This window comes from Rhea pennata, chromosome 11 (assembly GCF_028389875.1).
Source record: "Rhea pennata isolate bPtePen1 chromosome 11, bPtePen1.pri, whole genome shotgun sequence".
NCBI classification, from domain to species: domain Eukaryota; kingdom Metazoa; phylum Chordata; class Aves; order Rheiformes; family Rheidae; genus Rhea; species Rhea pennata.
Window position 1 is genome coordinate 8,997,066 of NC_084673.1, and position 22,805 is coordinate 9,019,870.

At 38.7% G+C, this 22,805-nt stretch overlaps 1 protein-coding gene across 1 annotated transcript in view; it reads right to left on the reverse strand.

Annotated features, from left to right (window-relative positions):
• Window positions 1-1,135: 1,135 nt before the first annotated feature.
• LOC134145155 (protocadherin-11 X-linked-like) overlaps window positions 1,136-22,805 on the reverse strand; it is a 147,749-nt gene continuing 126,079 nt past the window's right edge. Inside the window, exon 3 of the mRNA XM_062584398.1 lies at window positions 1,136-1,320. Coding sequence (XP_062440382.1) covers window positions 1,172-1,320 — 149 coding nt within the window. The 3' untranslated portion in view covers window positions 1,136-1,171. The remainder of the gene's footprint in view (window positions 1,321-22,805) is intronic.

The following is a 22,805-nucleotide window of genomic DNA, read 5'->3' on the forward strand; positions in this document are numbered from 1 at the left end:
AGTAGGCAAATCAATTTAAATTTAGTCCATTAAGTTTTAAATTTATGAAACAAACTTATGTTCCATGCAGACTGATCGACCACTATACATTACTAAAGAAAGAAAAAAAAGTTGAATAAAGATCAGTTAAAAGGGATTACAATTTTTTTTATCTATAATCCATCTGCTGTTCTCTGGCAGACCAACATATTTAATCAAAGATACCAGACTATTAAGGTTTGCTACAGAGAAACACTAGATTTAGCAGCTGCACACTGAAACGTGCTGCAATAGACTGGTAAACAGCTACTGAGTCCACAAATTATTGGTATTAGAAAAAACAAGAACTGCTTCTTTAAAAACAAAATTTTAATTTCAATTAAACAAATCCTCTTAATTTTGTTCCTGCTTTCTTATTTTTAGAGAGTTGCTACGTTTTTAACATACTTATATTTTTAAAAACCCTGAACTTTCTTTTATTGATGTTACACTTACTATTTGTGATATTCTCATTGAGATATGTTGTTAACTCATAAATAATTGCTTTCATTCATAAACACTTTCTGTGAGAATTCACTGGACAGATAGAATGTATTAGGGTCAAAAGGTTAATCTCCAGTATGAGTTTTCTCTTTTTTTCCTCAGTTGCTGAACTTGTTTCTCTTATGCTGAAAGTATAACACTGTGACATTAGACTGGCAAAGGAAAAAGATATATGTACATACTATATATAATGGATGTTTACAATATATTTATTTTCAGCTCTTCTATCTTGAAAGCAGTACAGTCTCAAGTGAAACATGAATATCTTACAAGTGAGGCATCGAGATTACATTTATTATTAACCAAGCTTTCCTTCAGGTTTTCAGTATTTATATCACAGACGTGTTTCATTGTTGCAATGTTTGATTGTTATTTTATGACTAGACTTAAAAGTTGCATGATTCAACTTTTTTTACTGTATTTTTAAATACATCAGAAGGAATACCATACTTTTTCAAACGAAGTTATTTATAGAGTGGCAAAGATCTGCTCTGGGAGTATGATGACAAACAAGGCTGTATCTCATGCCCCGTCAACCCGACCATGGGAAAAAATACGTTCACGCTGCGTGACGCCCTGCAGAAGTCTCCCCCGAGCAGGTGGGTCTGCGGGCAGCCACGGCCAGCGACAGGAGCCAAACAGAGATTTCCTACCCTGCCTTTAGGGGACGTGGGCAGAAATATCTCATCCTTGTACAGATATACAGAAATGTCTCGTACAGACTCTTCCTCGCTCCGGTGTGCGGCCGTGGTACCGCAGCTGGGAAGCAGCCTCGCAGCTCTGGACGAGTGGCCGTCACTGGAGGGAGAAAGAAAAGGAATTCCAGCTCTTGACAGTTAAAGATATAATGCTGGGACACTTCTGAGCCTTCTTTGCTGGAAGTCTTCTCTAAAATATTTGAAGTAAAGAATCTATTCACTGAACGATGGAGGGTATCAGAGTGCTGTAAGAATTAGAACCTTTGGAAGAGAAATAAGCCCCTTTTGCTTTGTCACAGCAAACAAAAAGGCTTGCTTTCGGGTCTCCGCTTGGCTATCTTTGCTTCTCAATGAAAATGAACAGAAATCGTTAAAGGAATAATCTGAAGCAAAATTCACCCCATTCATAAGTAAAAACAAAAATACTATTTTGTTTCGTTAAAAAATGTTGGAAATCATTGCAGGCCTACAGCTATTGCCACAGAGTTCTTAAAAATTAGGCTCCTTCACAGTGTAAGAAAAGGAAGGAAGGAAAGCAATTAATATCATACTGGTAGCATCAGACTTTCTTCTATGCTGATGATAAAGTCAAAGATGACCGTCTGAGATCAGAAAATATTATGAGCATATTCTACCTAATTGAACCAGACTTAGTGCCTGCAGTTGCTACCACCACGAACAGTACTGGCATGTGTTTGGCTTTTGAGCTGAAATGATAGGGGAGGGATTGAGGGTAAACATTTCAATAGAAAAGAAAAATCAGGTTAAAAACCACAGGGCGACTGGGTTTTATATAAAGAATTTGATACCTATAGTGCTGTTTGAAAGACAGCACGCTTCCATTATCAGGCCGTGAAACTACACTGGACAGCATTAAAGAATTCAGTGGCTTTTTAAATGTAGAATAAACAATTAATTGTTTTCAATACACAGTTAAAATTCCACTAACTATTGGAAAGAGAGCTTCGCTGGGCAGTAAACTCCAAAGTAAGCCGGCACGGCAAGTCGATGCCGCCTCAGTGCCACGCTCACGGCGGCCGGTGGCAGCAGGCAGCAGTGGCAGGCACAGCCGCGCGCGCTGCCCGTGGCACCGCGCTGCCGCGCTCCGCTGCTGCAAAGCCAAGGCACGCCGCAGAGTCAGCGGAGCCTCCACGTAACTTTGCCACGGATCTCTGCCAACTTTCCAGCACGGAAATGCGCTTGCTCGAGACACGCTTCGTAGGCTTCTCCTAGAGGAGGGAGAAGGTGGCTGCAGGGTCCTGCCGGGATCTGCAGAAGTCCATGCGCTTTGCCAGTGTAAGGAAGCAGGCTGACACTGCAGATTTCTTTTCCAATGTTAGCCACAGAATTACATATGTATCTATTTTTAAACAGATCCCAGATAGACATGGATAAGAGTTTCTGGAAGATGATTACTTTCCCATTTGTGTAGCGGAAAGTATTGTCACAGCTATCTTACAGAATCACTGAATAACGGTAAGGTCGGAAGGGACCTCTGGAGGTCATCTAGTCCAACCATCAGCATGGCCCGTATGGGGACTGAACCCGTGACCTTGGCATTAGCAGCACCATGCTCTAACCAACTGAGCTAAACCTGCCCCCTAATCTTGTTAAAACTACTGTAATTATAAAGTTTTAGCAAACAGAAGTTCTTGGCTAAACGCACACAAACATTCATCACATTTCATTGTATGAGAGGTTGTGCACAGAACTTATGAAATAAGTGTGTTAGGGGAGTGGGATATCACGTTAGTAGAAGAAGGAACTAACTCTATGTTAGGAGGCACACAACACCAACACACACTTTTGGCTTGAACAGGATTACATAAAACACCCAAAAGGAAGCAGAATCATGCACATCTCAAGAACACATGAAGACCTGCTAGAAACTCAGGAGAAGAGATTCAAATTAATAAGCTTTCTACCACTCCTAAAATTAAGACACAAATAACTTCTCTAAAGGAATTTTGTTGGTTTGGCACTGATGCTTTTGGATTTATGATATACAAAACATTGAAACTGTTGACTGTGATACAGCCCAGACAGTTGCATCCTAAAGATAAAAACTGTCAACGGACTGGATAATCGTTTTATCAAGAGCAGGCTGGCTGTGATTTGTGAGTGAAAAGGTCATCTATATAGTAGAGGACTCACTACTTATAAAGCAAAAAAATTTTTGAAAAATATAAATCCTATCATATCCCACAGTATTTGCACATAAAACTGTCCTCATATCTGTCAAATCACTCAAATCTGAGATGAAGCCACACCTCTTTGCTCCATACAATGTATTCCATGCAGTATTTTATTATTGTGTCTCCAGTCTTCCATGGCATGTATTTCAGGAAAATAAGATTCTCTAATTTTCTATCATTAACGTTTTTCATTTTAGAAGTATAAACTAAATATTTTTCAAAATGCTTATGCTGTCACTACCAAACCCATATAGCAACCTGTAATTGTAATTAAATTTCTTCGGTATTTTAGAAAATTAGTGACTAAAAACAGTGCTGTCACCCATTTGTATTTACCCTTTTTTAATGGCTGTTTATATTGGGAAAATTAAGTCTCACAAAAGAAGCTTGAAAACATGACTCTGATGTTTATTCTGTTAGATATTATCTGTGGACAAATCTTTGCTTATCTCCAGGTCTTTGCTCTTCTGATTGTAGTCTCATTTCACTTGTCCTTGAGATATCATGCCTGTTATGACCTCCAGCTTGTTATATATTCAAAGAAAGTTTATAGACTTTTCTGTAACCTTGATTAAAAGCCTATGGGGAACCTGAGAGCTGAAAAAACCCTTTATTTGAAAAGCAACTTTAGCAAACGGTGCTGATTTCGGTTTCACTAATAGTATTTATAATCAGCAGTCACTGGCAGAGAGTTGAGGCTAGAGGAAAAAATGATTATGCAGTCTTACTTGTTTAATAATTATTGTATTATCATGCTAAATTTGGATTTCATGGTGGAGCCTAATTTAACTAAGCGCAATTTGTGGGAGCAATCTGAAGAGGACGAAAATATATACCACAAAAAAACCTAGTCTTTCAAAAAAACTCAGAGAAATACATTGCATTTTCCCCATCTTTTAATAAAACAGAAAAATATATTAATAATCTTCAATTCAGAAAATTAACATTTACAGAACTACAGAATTTTATATCTTTGTTCACCTTTGAGAAGGAATGTTGTCAGTATTTTGAAATATGTGTTTTAGTGGTCTTGGGTAATTCAGTCTCTTAACACAAAGGATCCTTATCCTACAGCTCTCTCTGGCATCCTAAACCAGCGCTCAGTCTGCTTCTGAATTTCCCCACCACTGCAGAGCATCTTAGGCTTTAACTCCCTCCCCCCCACCAAATACTTTAGTTTTTCATTGTCTCTATTTCTGTTCTTTGTTCTTCCTTCTGTAATGGACAGAAATCTCTTTTATAATTGGTGGGTGATTAAGGATCAATCAGGAAATTTTGTGCTTAACTATTATGTCCTCACTGCTTTATGCTTCAAAATATTTTGTTATTTTGTTATAAGTGACAGTCCTATTTCTGATCAAGATATATTCATTAAACGGAAGATGTCAAATTTTATCATGCCTCTAGTTTAGTACATGGGAGGAAATGATAGCATAAAAGGCAACTAGGATCAAAAATTAAAATTTTGCTTAAGTCTTAAGAAGAGCTATTGCAGGTGCTGTCAAACAGAACTCCCAGTCAAATACAGACAGATTAGCCATGTAGTTCAACAGTTTTGTGAACAAGGAAGACTGTATTACTATATATAAACATATTAAAAAAACATGCAGTGGAACAAAAATCTAAATGGCCTTTTTAAAACAATTGGAAGTAACATATACCTTTGTATTCTTGTTCTATAAAAGCATTTTGTAGCTATTAATCAGCAGCTTATTTTTAATTCTTCCCCAATGATATAACAGGAGGATGAGTAAGATACAAATTCTAACTCTGGGCTAAGGCTAAAAAAGGAAATAAGAGAGGTATTACCAGCCTCAGGAAATCCTACTTCATCATATTAATTACAGTTGATCACAATACTTGCAAGAAAGGGCATTACCCTCCACAACAAAATTAAAAATGTATTTTCTCTTTCATTAATACTATCTTTCATGTAATCATCCTTGAATTGAAGTGACTTTGTATAAAGTTATGTTTATTACACACAACTGCAAAGGTATATACAGATTATTCATAACTATAATCACCCCAACACAGCATAATTTTCTGTGTGGATTATCTATGTGTTGTATTGATTAGGAGCCTTGAATAAGATGCAAAACACTAGACAGGTTTAAATAGCTATATTCCTTCTGAAGGACTGTTTAATTAATGTTTTCTAGAGTACTAATTATGAAAGCTTGTAGAGCCTAAAGCCTGAAAACACTTCTGCACCCACTGAATTCACTGGAACTACTCAGAGCATATAATTTAAGTGGAGAATGCACATAGACTTTGGCAGATCAAAGGCTAAACAGTGAACATATACACAGTCTTGCATGCTTATATCCATGGTGGACTTTAAAGTATTTTGCTCTTTGTTTTTTCAAACACAAAGCAGTCTCTGGGAGCATATTTGTTTTCATTTAAATGACATTGGTTATTGAGCCAATAAAGCCTGGATAAGTGTAGGTAGATTAATATGAGCATGAATACTATGGAAAAAGAAACAGGTAAAATAAACTACTAAATAACTATTATCTCATTATGTCTAAGTCTCATCCCGTTGATGCCTGTATATACTCACTAGCAAAATACTTCTTTCTGTCCCTTTTCTAGTGAAGGGTTCTGTATTAGTGGAAAAATCTTTAAAAGAAGCAAGAAGATTCAGGAAAAGGTATTCTGTGAGCCATGGTCCTGCTGATGCTAAGTATCTGGGATTTCAAAAAGTTCAGAAAAGTGATCCCTCTCCCAAGACTTCAAAGCTGTTGTAGCACAAAGAGTAAGTCTTTGCGTGGATTAATTGATATGAGAAAGAAAATAAAGTATGGGAATAAATAGTTGCTTTTATAATTTTACAAGTCCCTCAGGAACCCTTGCCAGGGTCCAGACATACACATGAAAGATGAGGGAAAAGGAGAGAAAAAGAGAAAAGCTTACTGATGATGCAACACTATTCACTGAAAACTGAAATACACTGTTTCAGAAGGTCTTCCTGGTACCAGCTGACTATGTGATTGACTGATGAGTTAAAATATAACTTAAATTTAAAATAAAAAGTTTCAGGTAATAGATTAAAAAAAGAAGTATTTTACACAAAGTGAAGTGAATAACTGAAACTCATTGCCATAGGATGTTGCAGAGGGCAACCATAAAAGTTTGAAAAAAAAGGGGCTACAGGAATTTACAGAGGTGACTAATGTGACTCATGATGATCTGCATAAAACTGTTTTCCTAGAAAATCTTTAAACCACTAATCACTAGAATCTGAGACAAGAAGGTGAGGGAAAGCTCAGTCTTGACTTGGGATTATACTTATAACAGTAACTTGGTTACCATATAACTTGGGTTTATAATAATAACTTAGTTACGATATAACATGGGTTATACTTGTAACTTTTCCCTAAGCTTCAGCTACTGGCTACTTCTAAAGGCAGGAGTGGATAGACAACGTTATCTCTGCTAAGTCAGCTGAAATGCCTGAAGTTTGTGAGATAGATCTTTAGATTCTGTATTTTATTGATAATCAATGGGACAGGTCAATAGAGTTTGATGGTTTTTTAAAGTCGGCTTAGGTTTTTAAATAAAGCAAAACAGGAACGTAAGTATGTAAAGCTTACAAAGTCACGGATCTCAAAAGGAGAATTGAAGCTGCCTCAGCCCCTCTTAGCTGTCTGCCACGACTAGATATGTAGGTACAGTTCTATCTTTAATTATATGATATATATTATTTTTTCCCTTGAAGCCAATGAGGATTTTTCTAGCAATAAATGACAGTTCTCACTTTAAGGAGATTTATGTGCACAATTCCTTGCTTTTCGGTTGCAGAAGTTGAGGTAATTGTTTGAATTGAGACAATGACGCAGATCCTTCTTGACTATAATTACAGAACTGACCCTTCACTCTTCACCTACAGCTGTCACCCAGGCCCTATGTAACCACCACAACCGCACTTTCCACCAGTCAACACTAATGGCATGGTCTTCCCTTCCTGGATACCCTCAAATAACACTGAGGATTTCTTACAGAAGCAAGGAGCCTTTTACAGCTGAATTAGCAGTCAGTAAAAACTGAACTCAGAATATGCAAAGAGCTGTCTAATACTAAATAGTTCAAAAAATATCAGGCTCTATGTCTCAAATTGGGCGTGCAAAGTTGCTAGATATTGTACAGTAATCTCTTTATGTTGTACTTTCTCTATAAGCAAGGGTATAACTAGAACAATCATTTGCAACTGCTGTAGAAACAAATTGTTTCTGAAATACTGAATAATTACAATAATAAGAAATGAATAGCTGTATTCAGACTAGTATATTTAAATAAAGTGTAATAATTAGATTTTGGTGGTACCTTCTGAAAAGTTAAAATAAACATGAAAGGCTGCTGAAATTGCATTGTCCATCCTGTGACTAAATAAGCAAAATGTCTTGTTGAAAAATAAGATTTGATCCAAAAGGTCAGCATATGCACCATATGCAAAAGACACTAAGTAAAGATTACACAAGAAGCCTCAGTTCTCATTTTACTCTCTTCAGCTTGTGTGGCTTTGAAACCTGAACAGGCTCTAAATATAATTCATGGTCATACCAGTAGTAAAAGTATAACTCAGGCTTAATACGGAACTCCTGTAAGCCCTTCTGTCTTTGTAAAACGAGCAACTACATAATGGAAAGCCAAATAAAATAACTTTTATAATAAGTCATAAAGTAACATTTCTCATTTGGATATTTAAAACCACACAAGAAGAAAGGCATTGGACTCAGCAGAGAATCTGTTTACAATTCACTCCACACTGCGTCGTTTATGGAGCTATGCCATTATCTAAATAACAGCGTACAGTACAGAGCTGTCGTTGGTTCAGCCTGATGCATTTTCCTTTCCCTGTGTTACATTACTTATTACTGCATTAATGCAAGATATCAGGTTCTCAAAGGGAAATGTTGTATAGCCAGTAATGAGCTCATAGATTTAAGGTAGTATAAGCGCCTGTAGTAAGTTACATATGGATTTGAACAGTTTGCACAATAAGGAGCACTTCAGCCTCAAATTTGGCTTTAATAATAGAGGGTTCTCAGCGACAGGAGACCCCAGAATCCATGTAACAGCAATACAGAGTCCTAGGAAGTAATACAGTTATATATGCTTTATATATACTATATAATTTCTAGATCATGATTTGGTTTTCTTTAATACAGGTCTTGGGGAAGCCAGAGGATAAAGCCATGCCATCAGCAGCTGGTGGCAGATACCACAATGATGGGTCCACAGTATAAACACAGGGATGCAGATAAACACTGCTGTGAATGGAGAAAGACCTAGAGGCAGTTACTGAAAAAAGAGAGAAGCAACTTAGAACTTGAACTGCCAACTGCATCTAAATAGGTGTGACATTTGGAACGGACTATCACATTATAAAAGCAATTTATCACATTACTGGAGACTACTAGATCTGCCTTATCCACACAATCCACAGGGAACCAAATTTGAGTCTCCAGGAAAACTTACTTACATTTTTTATAGTTTTAGCATGCACCTATGTCACCATTGTATGCTTCGCAATGTGTAGTTGATAGAGTACTCCAGGAACATTTAAATAAAATAACACTCTGTCATATAAATGGTATTTAATTGCTCCTAGTGAGATTCTGCCTTAACAGCATATACATTAACCTATCTTATGTACTCTAGTTTTCTACAGCAAAGAAGTCATCATTAAACATACACCACAAGAACCAGTACGAGACTTCTGAATATAGAAGAGGGCAAGGAAGAAATACAAGGTTTTCATAACAGTGGATAATTAAATAACAAGATGTTGTAATCAGTCTGTTTACAACTCATCTGGATATTTGCCCATGCCATAAACTTTGGAGACACAAGTGTCTGTATAGTCCAATTAATTTCTAAAATACAGATTTGCCATTCTTAGAAACATTCTACTATTGAGATGAACTGTTAAATGTTGGCCTGAACTAGCAGATACCATTTGAGAAATGTGATTTAGATGTTCTGGACAGACACTGTAATCTGAAACACAAATATAGAATCAATTATGCCCAATTTAGTCTTCCTTCAGCACATTTAGGATGAGCGGCTAAAGTCAGTCTTTGATGAATACATCTGACAATGTTATCAGTTATCTTTTTGGCAGGATCAGTGAAAACTGTCTGTAAGTGGTCCAAATTGGAGTGGAAAAAGGCCTGCATGCAAGTGGCTCTAGGGCTAGATACTCACTGCTGCCCAGTAGAGATTCTCTGGAAATTTTCAGGGTAAGGGCCTCTTATTTATGCACACAAATAGTCTCTTCCTAATCAATGTCCAGGTTGTTGCAGAGATTGACTATGTTCTTACTGTTTTTAATGTTAGCAAATACACTGTTCAGACTAAGGCTTTTGTTTAAAGTTCTTTTGCAGGATATTATCCATAGGGCAACTGGAGGTGTCTGAGGACTTAAAGCAAGGCCTATGCTGTGATAAAGGTTCTCTCTCCAGCATAACTCTCTTAATTTCCAGATAATACAGTTTGGCTAAGTGCCTACTTAGCAGTACACCGTGCTTGCAAGAAAAAGACCTGCAGGTTGACAATGAACTCGTGCATGACAGTTTTGAAGGAACATGTGCTGCTGTTACAACAACAGGATCAATACTCAGCTCTTCAATGGTCTTAGCAGTAAGAGCTTGAAATTAACTGGAGTGGATTTAATAACAGGACAACTCATAAAATTGTATCCTAATTTTGCAGTTCTAGTCTAAAACCTGCACTGCTTGTTCACTGATACTGACTGAAAGATGCTATTTCATTAATATATACTGGCAAAACACAGAGGAAACTCATTTACAAGAACATCTGAATTCAACAGAAAGTTGGAGACAGTATATATGGGGTGGTACAAAGGCTTAATCATGCAACAGCTAGCCTGTGAAGATGTGGCTCTGCTCAGAGGCAGAGCGCAGCAAAGGGTTTCCAGTCCCACCATTAGGCACGGCTGCTCCTGCAGAAAATGCCTGCCTCGGAGAGTAGAGTGGCAATGAGCCAGCAGGTATCATCTGCTTCTCCAGCTAAAGAGATGGATGACAGATTAGTACTCAGCCTTTCCAGATCTTTCTTCAAGGGCAGACCTCAGAAAGACAACTCAAAATGGACTCATTTTTAGCCTCTCTAGAGCAACTTCAGCCAAAGACTAAATGATGCCAGCTTTCTGGGATGCTACATTACCTGCTGGCTGGCTGACTAGGCTGCATACTTGAACAGGTTCATCACAAAAATTACACAGTCCCCATAGTGATGCAGACCTAATGTTGCCTTCAGTTACACATATGTATCCTCAAAAGACCACAGGAGTGGTGCACTTCTACAGAGAATTGAAAACATCTTATTTCATACACTGAGTGATTTGCATGGTCCAGTATCTTCTGATAAGGTATAAGAGAGGGATTATTGGTACCATTTAAGGATCATTGAGCCTTTTCTCATCTCATACAAAAATGATGCATGTTTGCAATCCATTTCCATGGCTGCTTTACAGAGTGCAATGGTGGCTAGGGAACTGAGAGAATACAAATGAAACATTATCATTTGATCTACAGCATTTCCTTAAAATTGCAAATCTTGCTATAAGAGCTCTCATGCATGCTTAACACTACCATCATTAGATAATTACTTGTTACAGATGAGCACAGGCTGATGCCTGATGCACTGTTCAGCTTTTCGAGCACATGCAAGCTTCAGTGTTAAAATGGAAATATAATATACTTCAGAACATTTTTTACTGATCAAATGTGCTGGATTTAAATCTTGGAATAGTATGTTTTTGTAACGACTGGAAAAATCTGTCTTTGTAGTTCTCCACAACTTCTCCACAATATTAGAGGTTATTTTCAAATCTTAGATTAACACAATTTTCCTTGAAGAATTACAGAACACAGACTCTTGGAGAAACTGGTCTACAGAACACTGAAAGTTAACTAAATCTTTCTTTGGCTTGATATCATATCTATTAGCAATGTGTATTATCACCATGTGGTATCTGCTGGATGCTTTGAAAATTACCTTGATAGTCGTACCTCAGTTTCCAGTGGGGACATACAGAAACCCCATCTTTGAAGAGCAAGTCTGCAATGCATTCAAAGACCTGAAGTCCTGATACACTACGTACCTTGGAAATACAACCTAGGACCAGTGTTGAGCTGCTACTGACTGCTCTGCAGATGATCGATTCAATCTTCAGGTTTGTCAGTAAGTCACAGCACTAACATCTCATATCAAAAAGCTGGAACTTCTCAAACTAGCAGTGAACTTGAAAAAGGCAGTGTACAAAAAGAGCTGTTATTGAAGACCTGATAATACACAAGTTTACACATGCTTCATGTTTGTAACACGCTGCTCTTGTTACAGGCAAAGTCATAAGGGTACTGCAATCATTTTAACTAATAATGTAGAACCATCTAAAAGTATCTGTCCTCCAAAGAACATATGTATACTCTCTTCCATGCTAACAAAAGTCTTGGTTATTTTCTTCCACACTTCAGATTATAGTCAGCAGAAAATTGTAAAGGCCCCTTTTTTGTGGCTGCTTACATGTCTGGAAACATATACGTATCGCTAATACTCATGCAACAGCATCTTGAAGGTTACTCCATTGGGAGTGACAAGCCAAAGTCATATTACTTTCACCAGTTATTTTGTAAAGCTGTAGGAAGTGTTGAAATAAAATGTGCTTTATCGTAGTCATCATTCTGTCAAATATGAGAAAAAAAGGAATATTCTAGAAACTATACAACTAAGAAAACAGCAGCAAGACATTGTGTGGCACAAAGCACTGACGTCCGCGCTACAGAAAACTGAAAGCGTGGGCTTTTCACAGTCCCAGAGCTGCGCCGTCAGCTCTCATCACACGCTCTGTGACACTGAAACAATTCAAATCACTTGGACATTTCCCAAAGGGGGATGTGGGGAATTCCTCCTGGGCACGGCACGTTATAGATCATGACCTCTCTTCACCGACTTCGCACTGCCACCTCCAGACAAAAACAAAGGGGCCACAAAAGGGCTCCCAAAATGTATGCTGATCTATAGCGTATCAACCAGATATTGTTTTTTTCTCAAGACCTCTAAGAACAGTGTTCTCAATGACATACCTGCTGAAAACTCTCAAACTTTTGCTACCTCTTTCAGATATTTGCTCTGTGTCTTACAATGAGATTTTGAATAATGAATATCTACCTTAGTTTCTTTTTCCCGCCGTTCTGCTTCTCATAACACTATAGGGTTTTTTTCTCTTATCATTTGATTCTTTCCCCAAACATTCTTCTGATCCTTTTTCACTTTTTCCACTTCCTTGCTTATTTGTGGCAAATGCTGCACTCAGCAAGTATTTGCTGGAACCTGAACACATAACGCCTCATGAGAAGTGTGGTTCAAACTAAAGTAATGAATTCCAATTTTTCCACTACGTTTCCTTCAGCTGTCTTAGTGTTCTTCTAAAGATTTTTCTAAGAAAATGTAACATCTATTTTTTTCCCTTTATTTAGTGCTTATAGAACAAATACAGCCAGTTTTTAGATGTGACTGTATGTTAGCAATGGTCTTTTGGCTATTATTTCCTTTGTAGCTGAAAAAATTAGTAATCTCCACCATCCCAAACCTCTTCAGGTCTAATTTATTTGCATTTATTCATAGAAGGTGTCAATGCTGCAGATCACTTTATTTATTCATTCCACTCCATACTGAAGTTTGGCCTTGGTTGTGCCTGTTACACTGGTGCCCAGAGTTTCCTAATTTATATCTTAGCATTTGTAATTGCAAATAGTAATTGTAATGATTTATGGATTGATATTTCTTGTTTAACCACTCCACAGGGATTCACTGTATTTGGAGCCAGAAAGCATCCATCCTAAAAGTCTCTGCCATGTACGACTTCTGTGCCATGGTTCTATGCGTTTGCTTTCCTGATCTTCACTGGGAAGTCTGCTGAACACAGTGCGGCGTTTCCTCACTGACAGCTTCGCATACTTACCATCTGAGACTTCATTTTTACTTTTCTCTCCCCAGTCCTCTGAATTGTTCCTTGCACGTTATCCACAGTAAGAGAGACTGGGAGTGCCCATAGGCAAGGCTGAGCAGGGGGATGCCTTGCACTGGCTTGAGTGAGAGTCTAATGTCGTCATCTTTACGGTACACGAAAAAAAATCAGGTTAAGTCTTAGTACCCGGTAGAAGAGGCTGAGGCCAGCTAACAGCTGCTAAAAAGCACACTGCTTTCACACAAAAAATTAACATTTGCATGCTGAAACAAAGTAAGAATGGAACAACCGAATTAGATTTTACAACACCCTTCCACAACAGAGCTGCAAGGTCAAGGTTACTATAAATACTTAACGTACGCTGAAATTTATTATCAGAAATGATTAGTATAATATTGCTTTATTAAGGTATGCCTCTTATTATCTTAATATCTAATAAGTCTTAATCCAAATAGATTTAATAAAACTTTAATTAAAATATGAGGAATACAAAAATTCTGTACAGAAAATTTTGGCCTGCAATGTCTTGTTGACTCTTACAATATTTTGCTATGCTATATTGCTATAAAATTTCGTATGTGAAAATTGTGCTTTTCCTAGTTGGAAAGAATAAATGCATAGACTTCGGAACATTAAATTAACTTCCTAAGATAAGAAAAAACCCACGACCATCTAGAAGTTAGGAAGGAGTCTGGAGCAGGTGAAGGTGGGGTCATGGAGCTAGAGGCTGACAGGGCATGAACGCGGCCCCAGCGGTAAGGTATGCGTGCGGTTGTGTACTTCGCTGTGTACACCGCACACAAGGCACAAGTGCCACAAAGTTAGCCAGCAGTTAGATTTAGTGAATCATAAAATCATGGATGTGGCAGCCGTGGGAAGCAGAAGAGAAAAGTAACATGAAACACTTTTGAAGGTTTTTCGGAGGAAGAGGACACCTGGCTCAGGAGGACGATGGTTACTGAGCGGGGCGCAGCCATTATTTATTTACCTACAGAAAAAGGAATTTTGAAAGCATTTGAAGAAACGGGCATTTTTAAAAGATAATTCATGCGGCTGTTTCAAGCACAGGGAGCAGTATCAAAGACACTAGAAAATCAAGCACAGAGAAGGGAAAACAGCTGTAAAAGTTAATGTTTCCACTCAATTCCCCTCTCAAGGTGAGCTATAAAGGTAACTGCCTTGAGTGGAGAGCAAGAAAGGAATTAAGTTCAGAGAGCAAAGGCAGCCCCGAGTTATGCAGTGTTTTCAAGTCAGGGGCAGAATCTAAACTTGCACTTGGTTAAGGAAGAAAATCACTGACAAAATTCTGGAAGGATGAAAACACAACCAATCTACTGGAAAGGCAGCTCTGGCAAGACGGACGCTCTGGCTTGTTCCCTAGCAGGAACGTAACAGCACCTCCAAGTGTGCAAGAGTCTGCGTTCAAACGTGTTTCAGAAGGGTACTTGAAGGGGGGAAAAACCCATGCGTCTTCAGAAAGATTTCTTTCAAAACAAGAAAAAAAAAGGCTTATTTTTCTGTTTTTGTTATTGTGGACATTTGAATAAAGAGAGACTATTTTTTTTAGATCTATCTTCAGCTACTTTATAAAAAGGTGCTAACTGCATTAAAACGTTCCTCTGCAAGGTGTTATAGCTGTGACAAAGATGATGATAATCCAGGTAGAGTGTATACGGAGTAAACACCTCAGCAAGATTTTGCCTCCATATGAATATCCTTACTAGTAGAGGACAAATAATCTTATTTAGAAATATAGATGCTGGCAACAGATCTTCTTTGTCCTTTCATGATGTACTCACAGCTTTTGTTAACATCCTTCCTCCTCTACAGCAGCTTCAGTTGAAGGAGGAATACTAGCTTTAACCTTGAAATATCTGTCTTTGCTGATTTGTGTCATAATCTTATTATTTAAAAACAACTTTTTGTACTTAACATCTTACCTCAGCATGCAACACGGTTACAGATTAGCATACATTCGCCAGGGGGGAAAGGATACAGCGGCTGTGAGTAAGAGATGTGGGCTGGCTGACTCACAGTTTCCATTCCAGCTTCTGGACCAGAAAATCTTTACATGAAATCCCCTATCTTCTCTATTTACATCCATATTTCAAAATTGCCCATGAATAATCAAAGGATGTTTAGTGCAGAATGTTAGATTCAGTTTCTCTCATTCATGGTAAATATTTACAGTATATACCTGGAATGCAGTCAATTATTTAAAGCAAAAATGAAGCATAATACTCTACTAGATATCTGGAGCTTCATCTATGTTGCACATAGAAACAACGTTCCTGTCTTCCAGTGTAGGGAGGGGTCTAGACCTGGTCTCTAAATTTGCAGACCAGACCATCTGTAATTCAGCTTGACGCTCATTTGGCTAAAAAGTCAAGATCTTTTCTGACTGAAACTCCATACTAACCAAATTACCTAGGAAACCACTTAGGTAATGCTAGCTCCAGCTGAATATTTCAGTGGATGATTTGTGTCCACGCACCAGTGGTAATCATGCGCGCTGTCTGCAAAGCTACCTGGTGTACAAAGCAGCCAAGTAGGGCAAAAAACACCCTCCCTTTAGGTTGCAGCTCCTGGCTCACTGGTGAAATGGGGTAACAACTGTAAGCTCACCTTGGAACAGGATTTCAAAAGCAACTGATAGCAAGAGCATTATAATAATACTAGTATTTTATATCAGCACTTCTAAAGATTTTCAAGGAACATTTAGATGACGGTGGTGCAGTTGGCAGCACTAAAATTTCACTGCAACCACAGTGTGATGTTAAAGGGCATCATGTTATAAGAAAAACAGCAGCTCAGGCAGAGAGGTAAAAATTTCCTTTTTCATGGCTGTGAAACCAAACCAAATCAAATCCATGTTTCAGAGACTTGTTAACCTGAAGTCTTAATGAAAATTAGCAGGCACAATTGCTCTTTTAAATTCATCCTGAGTTTTTCACTGAATAAAGCATTCCTCTATTCCTGCCAAAGAGTTGTGCAGCACTGCTGTATATTACCAGATTCCTCTTTTTACTCCCTGACTTTTGACTATGAATTTATACAGGAGGTTTTTCCGCCTATAAAACACATTTTAACAAGAAATATTAATGTAGAGCATCTTTCCTCCTTATTCAGCAAGGACATGAGTTACACAAAATAGAAAATTTACTTCTAGAGCGAATACTGGTAGTATAATTTCTTTGAACTCATTAAATTAGAAAGTTGACTGCAGAGGTTAATGATGAATGTATGTAGGAGAATTGGTTTTTTTGCAAGTGTGTTTCAGAGACAAAACAAACCCTAAAATTCAGTATTTATAAGCAGCATAAAGAAAGAACTATGAGGGGGTACTTTATTAGGACATCTTTAGTGGCTATTTGAATATCTTAAATTTTATAATTCCCACAGTGATTCACTCCTAACGCAGGACCTAAAACAAGGTCCGGGCACTGTCTCCTTTCCCCTGCTCCCAGGTAACCTGCCTCTCCCGGGATCTGCGGCACCGTGGTCTATCAGAGCGTTTAACTCTTCTGTCCGTACACCATGGCCCGGCTGTGCCCGTCCCAGCGTTAATCGAACCACGCGAATCTCTGCCGCCTGCTCTCTTTGCTTTCAACGAGCCGCCTGCCACTGCCGGGTCGCTGCCAGGGACAAGCACCGCGGCCGGACGCTCCTCGGCGGCGGCGCTGCACGTGCCCTGCGCTTGCTCGGAGGTGGAAAACCCCCCTCCGCCTCCGCCGAGATTAGGGGGTCAGCGCTCTCGCTGCGGAGGTGGGCGCTGCCGGATGAACAAGGGGCATTCATCGGCTTTCTCGAGCAGTTAAAGCTAGAGCTCCTCTACTGGACGAGCTGATACTTGTAGCAAAGTCAGTCATACAAGTATGCGACTTTCTCCATGTTCCTTTCCTCTCGTGTCGGATGCTGGGGAGAATAACGCTGCTCTAGCTGCGGCATGTATTCAGCCATCTGCTGCCTTCTGACATATATTAGGGCCAAAATTCTTATAATGAATAATACAAACTTCCCCCACAGAAATAGCCTCACTGTAGCAAAAAACAAACAAACAAACAAAAAACCCCCCCACAAATCCAGGGGAAAGGAAAAAAATAACTAAAACCTCCACAGTGATTTACAGTACTGTACTTTCGAAATCTTTCTGTAGTTTAGCAGAGAATACAAATCTAAAACAGAAAGGCAGAGAAAGTACCTTACCCTTTTCCCAAAATATAAAGATCTTACAATTATGAATTCTCAAAAACAGAACCAGATATTTCAATATGCAAGCCGCTCATTTCATTGTTAATACTCTTTAAAACATACAGCTCATACGCTAACCATCTAAACTCCGAAGCGTCGTAAAACAACTCAGACTTCACCTACACGCTCAATCAAATGTTGTTCACTGGAAACAGCAACGGAAAGTAAAAGTTGTGTTTTAGTTAGGGATTTTTGCTGGCATCCATCTCCCCCCCTGCAAGGCAGTGAAGCCTTCCCACTCTTAGTGCAGGTCGGGGGGCCACCACGCTACCTGGTCATGGGTCCTACGGAGAGAACTGCTTGTGGTCTTGACAGAAAAGAGAAATAAGTAGCTAATTTTAAGAGACAGGTGTATTAGAGCTCCACCCCTAGCAGCAACTGTAATGATATTTGACCACTAATAAAACAATAGCATGTGAATAAAGAAAAGCTTTAATATCAGATGTAATATGACAAAACAATTTTTGCTTTTACTGCTTCTAAGCGTTGTCATCAACCCTACTTCCCATTTTCACCCTTTTCCCCTTTTTTTCCTTTAAGTGTACTGCTACTGAGAAGTAGCAGCAGAGGTTGTCTTTGTTTCCTAAACAATTCTTTGCTGTATGATTAGTATGAGGCACGTGAGGAAAGTCTTTTTCTTTGTAAAAGAAATGTTTGCTTTCCGTTAAAACATTAGGTGAGAGCTAGACTTTATAACATGTCATCCTAAAGAGGATGCATCATCTGGGAGACTGTTTTTGGAGCATCAGTCAAGATAACCAGATAAAAGAACAGCTATTGAAATAGTGTCATCATTCATCTTGATATATCAAGGAAACAGAAATATTGTGGATGAGAGGAATTTAAGTACATTAAACGATACACAATTTGCTAGCCATGCCCTTATCCTGAAAGCAATCGTTAGCCAGATCAGTTGTTACTTCCTAATTTCATGAAGAGAAAATTTTAATGTGAAGCACCAAGGCATTAAGTAGAGCTTTAAAAAGTTTCAGGGACAAGCATCTCTGCAATGCTGCTCGAGATCAAGAGGTGCCAGAAAACAATAAAAAAAAATGCAGAAAAGAGGAAAGATTCTAACTTCTGTGCCACCTCACTGTCCCATCTAACCCACGCAATTCGGGATGCAGCCGTCACTCCATGATCAAGCTAGTAGAAGTAACGCAAATTTGGGGAACACCACAGCAGTCATTAAACCCAATCACCAAATTAGTGTTACGAATTATCCCGTGTGCAGATGTGGGTGAGTATTTGTCAGGCACTTTATCCGGAAAGGTCAAACTAACGTCCTGGAGCGAGAGCCTCCGCGGAAGGGCTGCCCTGGCAGGGGCGCCTGCCCGCCCGACCTCCGCGCAGCTCCTCCTCCACAGTAATGTGCTCCTGCCTCTTCACCTCCTGAGGAGTCACCCACTTCAAACCATCATTAACCGTGTGATTGAATTTAGGGAATCCAATAAAAGATGGGCTACCTACCTATTTTTACAAGACAAAATGAAAATAAAAACACTTGAAATGCACTTAGAGGCATTACTAGTACTACGCATGTTATTTGTATAGATCAGTACCACTTACATTGAAAAAGTATTTGTGATCTTTTACACTGCAATTGTACTGAGAGCATAAGATCAGCCACATTGTGCTTGGAGCCATACAAATACACAGCAAAAGCTCTGTCCATAATCCAGGGAGTTTGCAATCTAATTTAAACTGAAACATGAAAATGGATATGTACAAATAACCAAGACAACATGAGAGCAGAATGAGAATTACGAAAGGAGTATGTGAGAGAGTAGCTCCTGGTATTGTTGAGAACAACATGGTACAAAGTCAGAGAGCTCCTCCAGACACATGCAAACAAGTGCTTCGTACCAGAAGCACTGCGGCACCGCGCGCTCGGAGGACAACACCGTCTGCACAAAACCTTGCTGCTGCCTCAATACATCAGTATTATTTACTGGTATTAACCACAACGGAAAGAATCCAGACCTCTGATACAACATAAATCCAGAAGCATCATCATAAATATTTTGTCTAGGTCTACAAATGTATTTTGTTCTTGAGAATGGGCATATAATATCAGTGACTGGTAGGTTGCTAGAATAATTGGTGTTATGCAAGCTGGAGCACCCGGGTGCGCCAGCAACACCAACCCTATACTTCCCTTGATGCAGAGCCTGCAAGGACATCTGAGCCTGCCCTTGGCACTACCAGAGCAAAGCCAAGAGATTTAAAAAGTTGCTAGAAAATAAGAGGAGCACAGCACGAATTATATAACCTCACAAATGACGGAAACAGTAGTTTATTGAAAACATGCTGTTTTTCAGAAAACAAAAAGATATTTGAAGGGTAAAGGCAAAATAGCTCACTCATGCAGGAATATATGGATATAGACAATCTTGAGACAAAAAGGTACAGCTGTTCCTAACCATATTGCACCCTTTTTCCTTTTCAGTGAAATTTCAGTAGACAAAACATCAAATTAAATGATGTTTATCCAGGACAACATCTCTACACAAAAAAACTCAACAATAACTAGAATTATTGAGTCAATCAGGTTTGACTCAGCAAATGCTGTGATTTTAAGTGCACTGTCAGTCAGGAATCTTCTTTGTTCAATAAATACAGTTCTTCTGTTTAATTTGTAAGACAGACTTGTAGCTAGACAGTCATTAAATGTATTTCTTGATGTATTTGTCATTAATCAGGGCAAAATAAAGCCATAAATTATAAACTATAATTTTCTAACGAAATTACAAACCAATGCAAATTTTCACATGGATTAAGTTCTCTAAAACACAATAAAAAGAAATCTTTCTCAGTGCTTCTATTTTTCAAATGGGAACTAGATACTAACAGAGCTCTAAAATTTCCATTGGTAAAAGTTCCTCTCAGTGCTGCTGATTACCTTGATTTGGAAGTAGAAAATAAAAAGAAACAGATTGCCTAGCCAGTGTTTTCCTATTCTTGCAAGTAAGAAACAAGTGAAAGCTTCAGATAACATATGCAGAAGACAGACCAAAGGAGAACATGAAATGAATTGCCTCTTGGCTCATAAATAATAGAAACATATCACGTGAGCTCTATTTTACAGTGTAGGTGGCCTAATAAAAATTAGAAGTAAAGAAAAGTTTATTGTGACGAGAAGGCCACCCCCATCCCCTCGCGGGAGGGCCCCGGCCCCACTCCGTGGCACTGCAGGCCCCACGAGTCCTGCTGTCACTTGGTCTTGGTGCCGGGTCTTCACACTTGTCACTTGGAAGCCCTGAAGACAAGGTAAGGGCTGGCTTTGCTCACAACGGTCTCCTCCTCCCTGAGAAACCTCTATCTAATCCATAACTAGATTTAAGATACGTAGGACACACTCACCTCCTAAGCCGTCACCAGAAGGTAGCTCTACCAATGCCTTCAGCTTTCAAACAGTAGAGAGAGCTTCCCGTTTTGGTGGGCGCCCCTCATGACTTTCCAGACTACCATAAGCATCGAGCCCATAATACGCCTTCGGATACAGGGTGCTCCCAATTAGATACCCTTTACCCAGTCGATATGTACTGCAAATATGACAGCTAGTCAGATATAAAAGGACACAAAAAAATTAGAAGAAAGAAATTTGTTCTCTATCCACCCCTGCCCCACCAGGCTGCTTTGCTGGAGTGATATATTTTAAAACTTTCATAAACCTCAAACAGGAAAAAATAGGATTATCCATTACCATGTCAGTGTAAGTGATAACATAAATATATATCACAGAACATCTGCCACTAAATCACTGTTTATAGATGTCAGATCTCATTTATTATTTAAAAAAAACCCAAAACAAACACTTTAAAGCCTTCCTTATTATTTCACAAGAAATGGCTGATTCTAAACTCAAAGGTGGAGCTATTCTTTCTAATCTGTTTATACACAGGAACTTCTATTATAAACCTCTGCCAAGAATAACATTAGATGGTATTCACAAACAGTGATGGTGCCAGAATTACTTTATCCCACTATATAGTCTAGAAAATAAAACAGAGTGCTGGGGAAGGCTACAAGAGAACAGGAACAACACAGATAACATTTTCCCATTGATTTTGCATGAAAGAAGATCGTGCATCTAGGAAAACAAGTTTTTATCTTACTTATCTTGGAATAATGTATGTCAAGGCATTATTATATTTCAAATTTTATTTAAAAAATATATATAGCGTGCTCCTTATTCACATAAAATTTAAGATTTTGAGATCACAGCCTACTACAACAGTGCTGTTGTAGTACTCTTCCATGTTTGACTATTGGGGACGGAGAGGTTTTTGCGCTTTTTGTGTGTTTTTCTTTTATTCTCCTTGTTCACTTTTTTTTTTCCCTTGTGACAGCCACTTTGATAATACTTACATCAGGCTCTTAGAAATTAAATTACCAAATTATAGAATGAATTCTGACTACACAACTCGTATAATCTTGAGTACCTGTGAAAATCCACTTGCAAAAGCCAGTCTTTTGCAGCCTGGTAAATCCACCTTGCCATTCTAACTTCTTCCCCCGCTCTTCGCCTTCATCTTCTTCTGCAGACAGTAGCAGACAAAGAATCCCGTGCTATTGCATTTTGCAGGAGTTTCTGCTGCCTTGCTTCACTGTATGTGCTTAGGACTAAGAAGGTGTTTTACCTGAGAGAGAAGTACCTAAAACATCTGGGTAACCCCTGCAGTTGTCAATCCTATGACATCCAGTGCCCTCAAACACGTGCCTTAAAGATATAAAGCTGCACGTTTTAAGGGAGACATATTTTAAAATGTGAATTTTGAACACACCCCGAATTTGATGTCTGCCAGTTCCCCATTTTTTAAATCAAACACCCACCTAACGATTACCCTAGTGGTTTATATCCGTGTGTGATTCATGGTTGCACTCTCAGCAGGTCATCAGAGAGGTTGGCATTTCACAAAGTAGTACAGTACCGCAGTCAGGCATTACATTCTCCCACCTACGTACAAGCTAATTTGATTAAAGGTAGAAGATCAATCAAGCTGTACTGCCTCAGAAAGATTAATTACCTCAGCCCTCTCTGAATTAATTATTAGTGTACAGTCATGGGGATAGAAAAACCCAATACAGTAAAAGAGGGACCCAACAGACAGATGTGGAACACTGGGATGTGTTTTA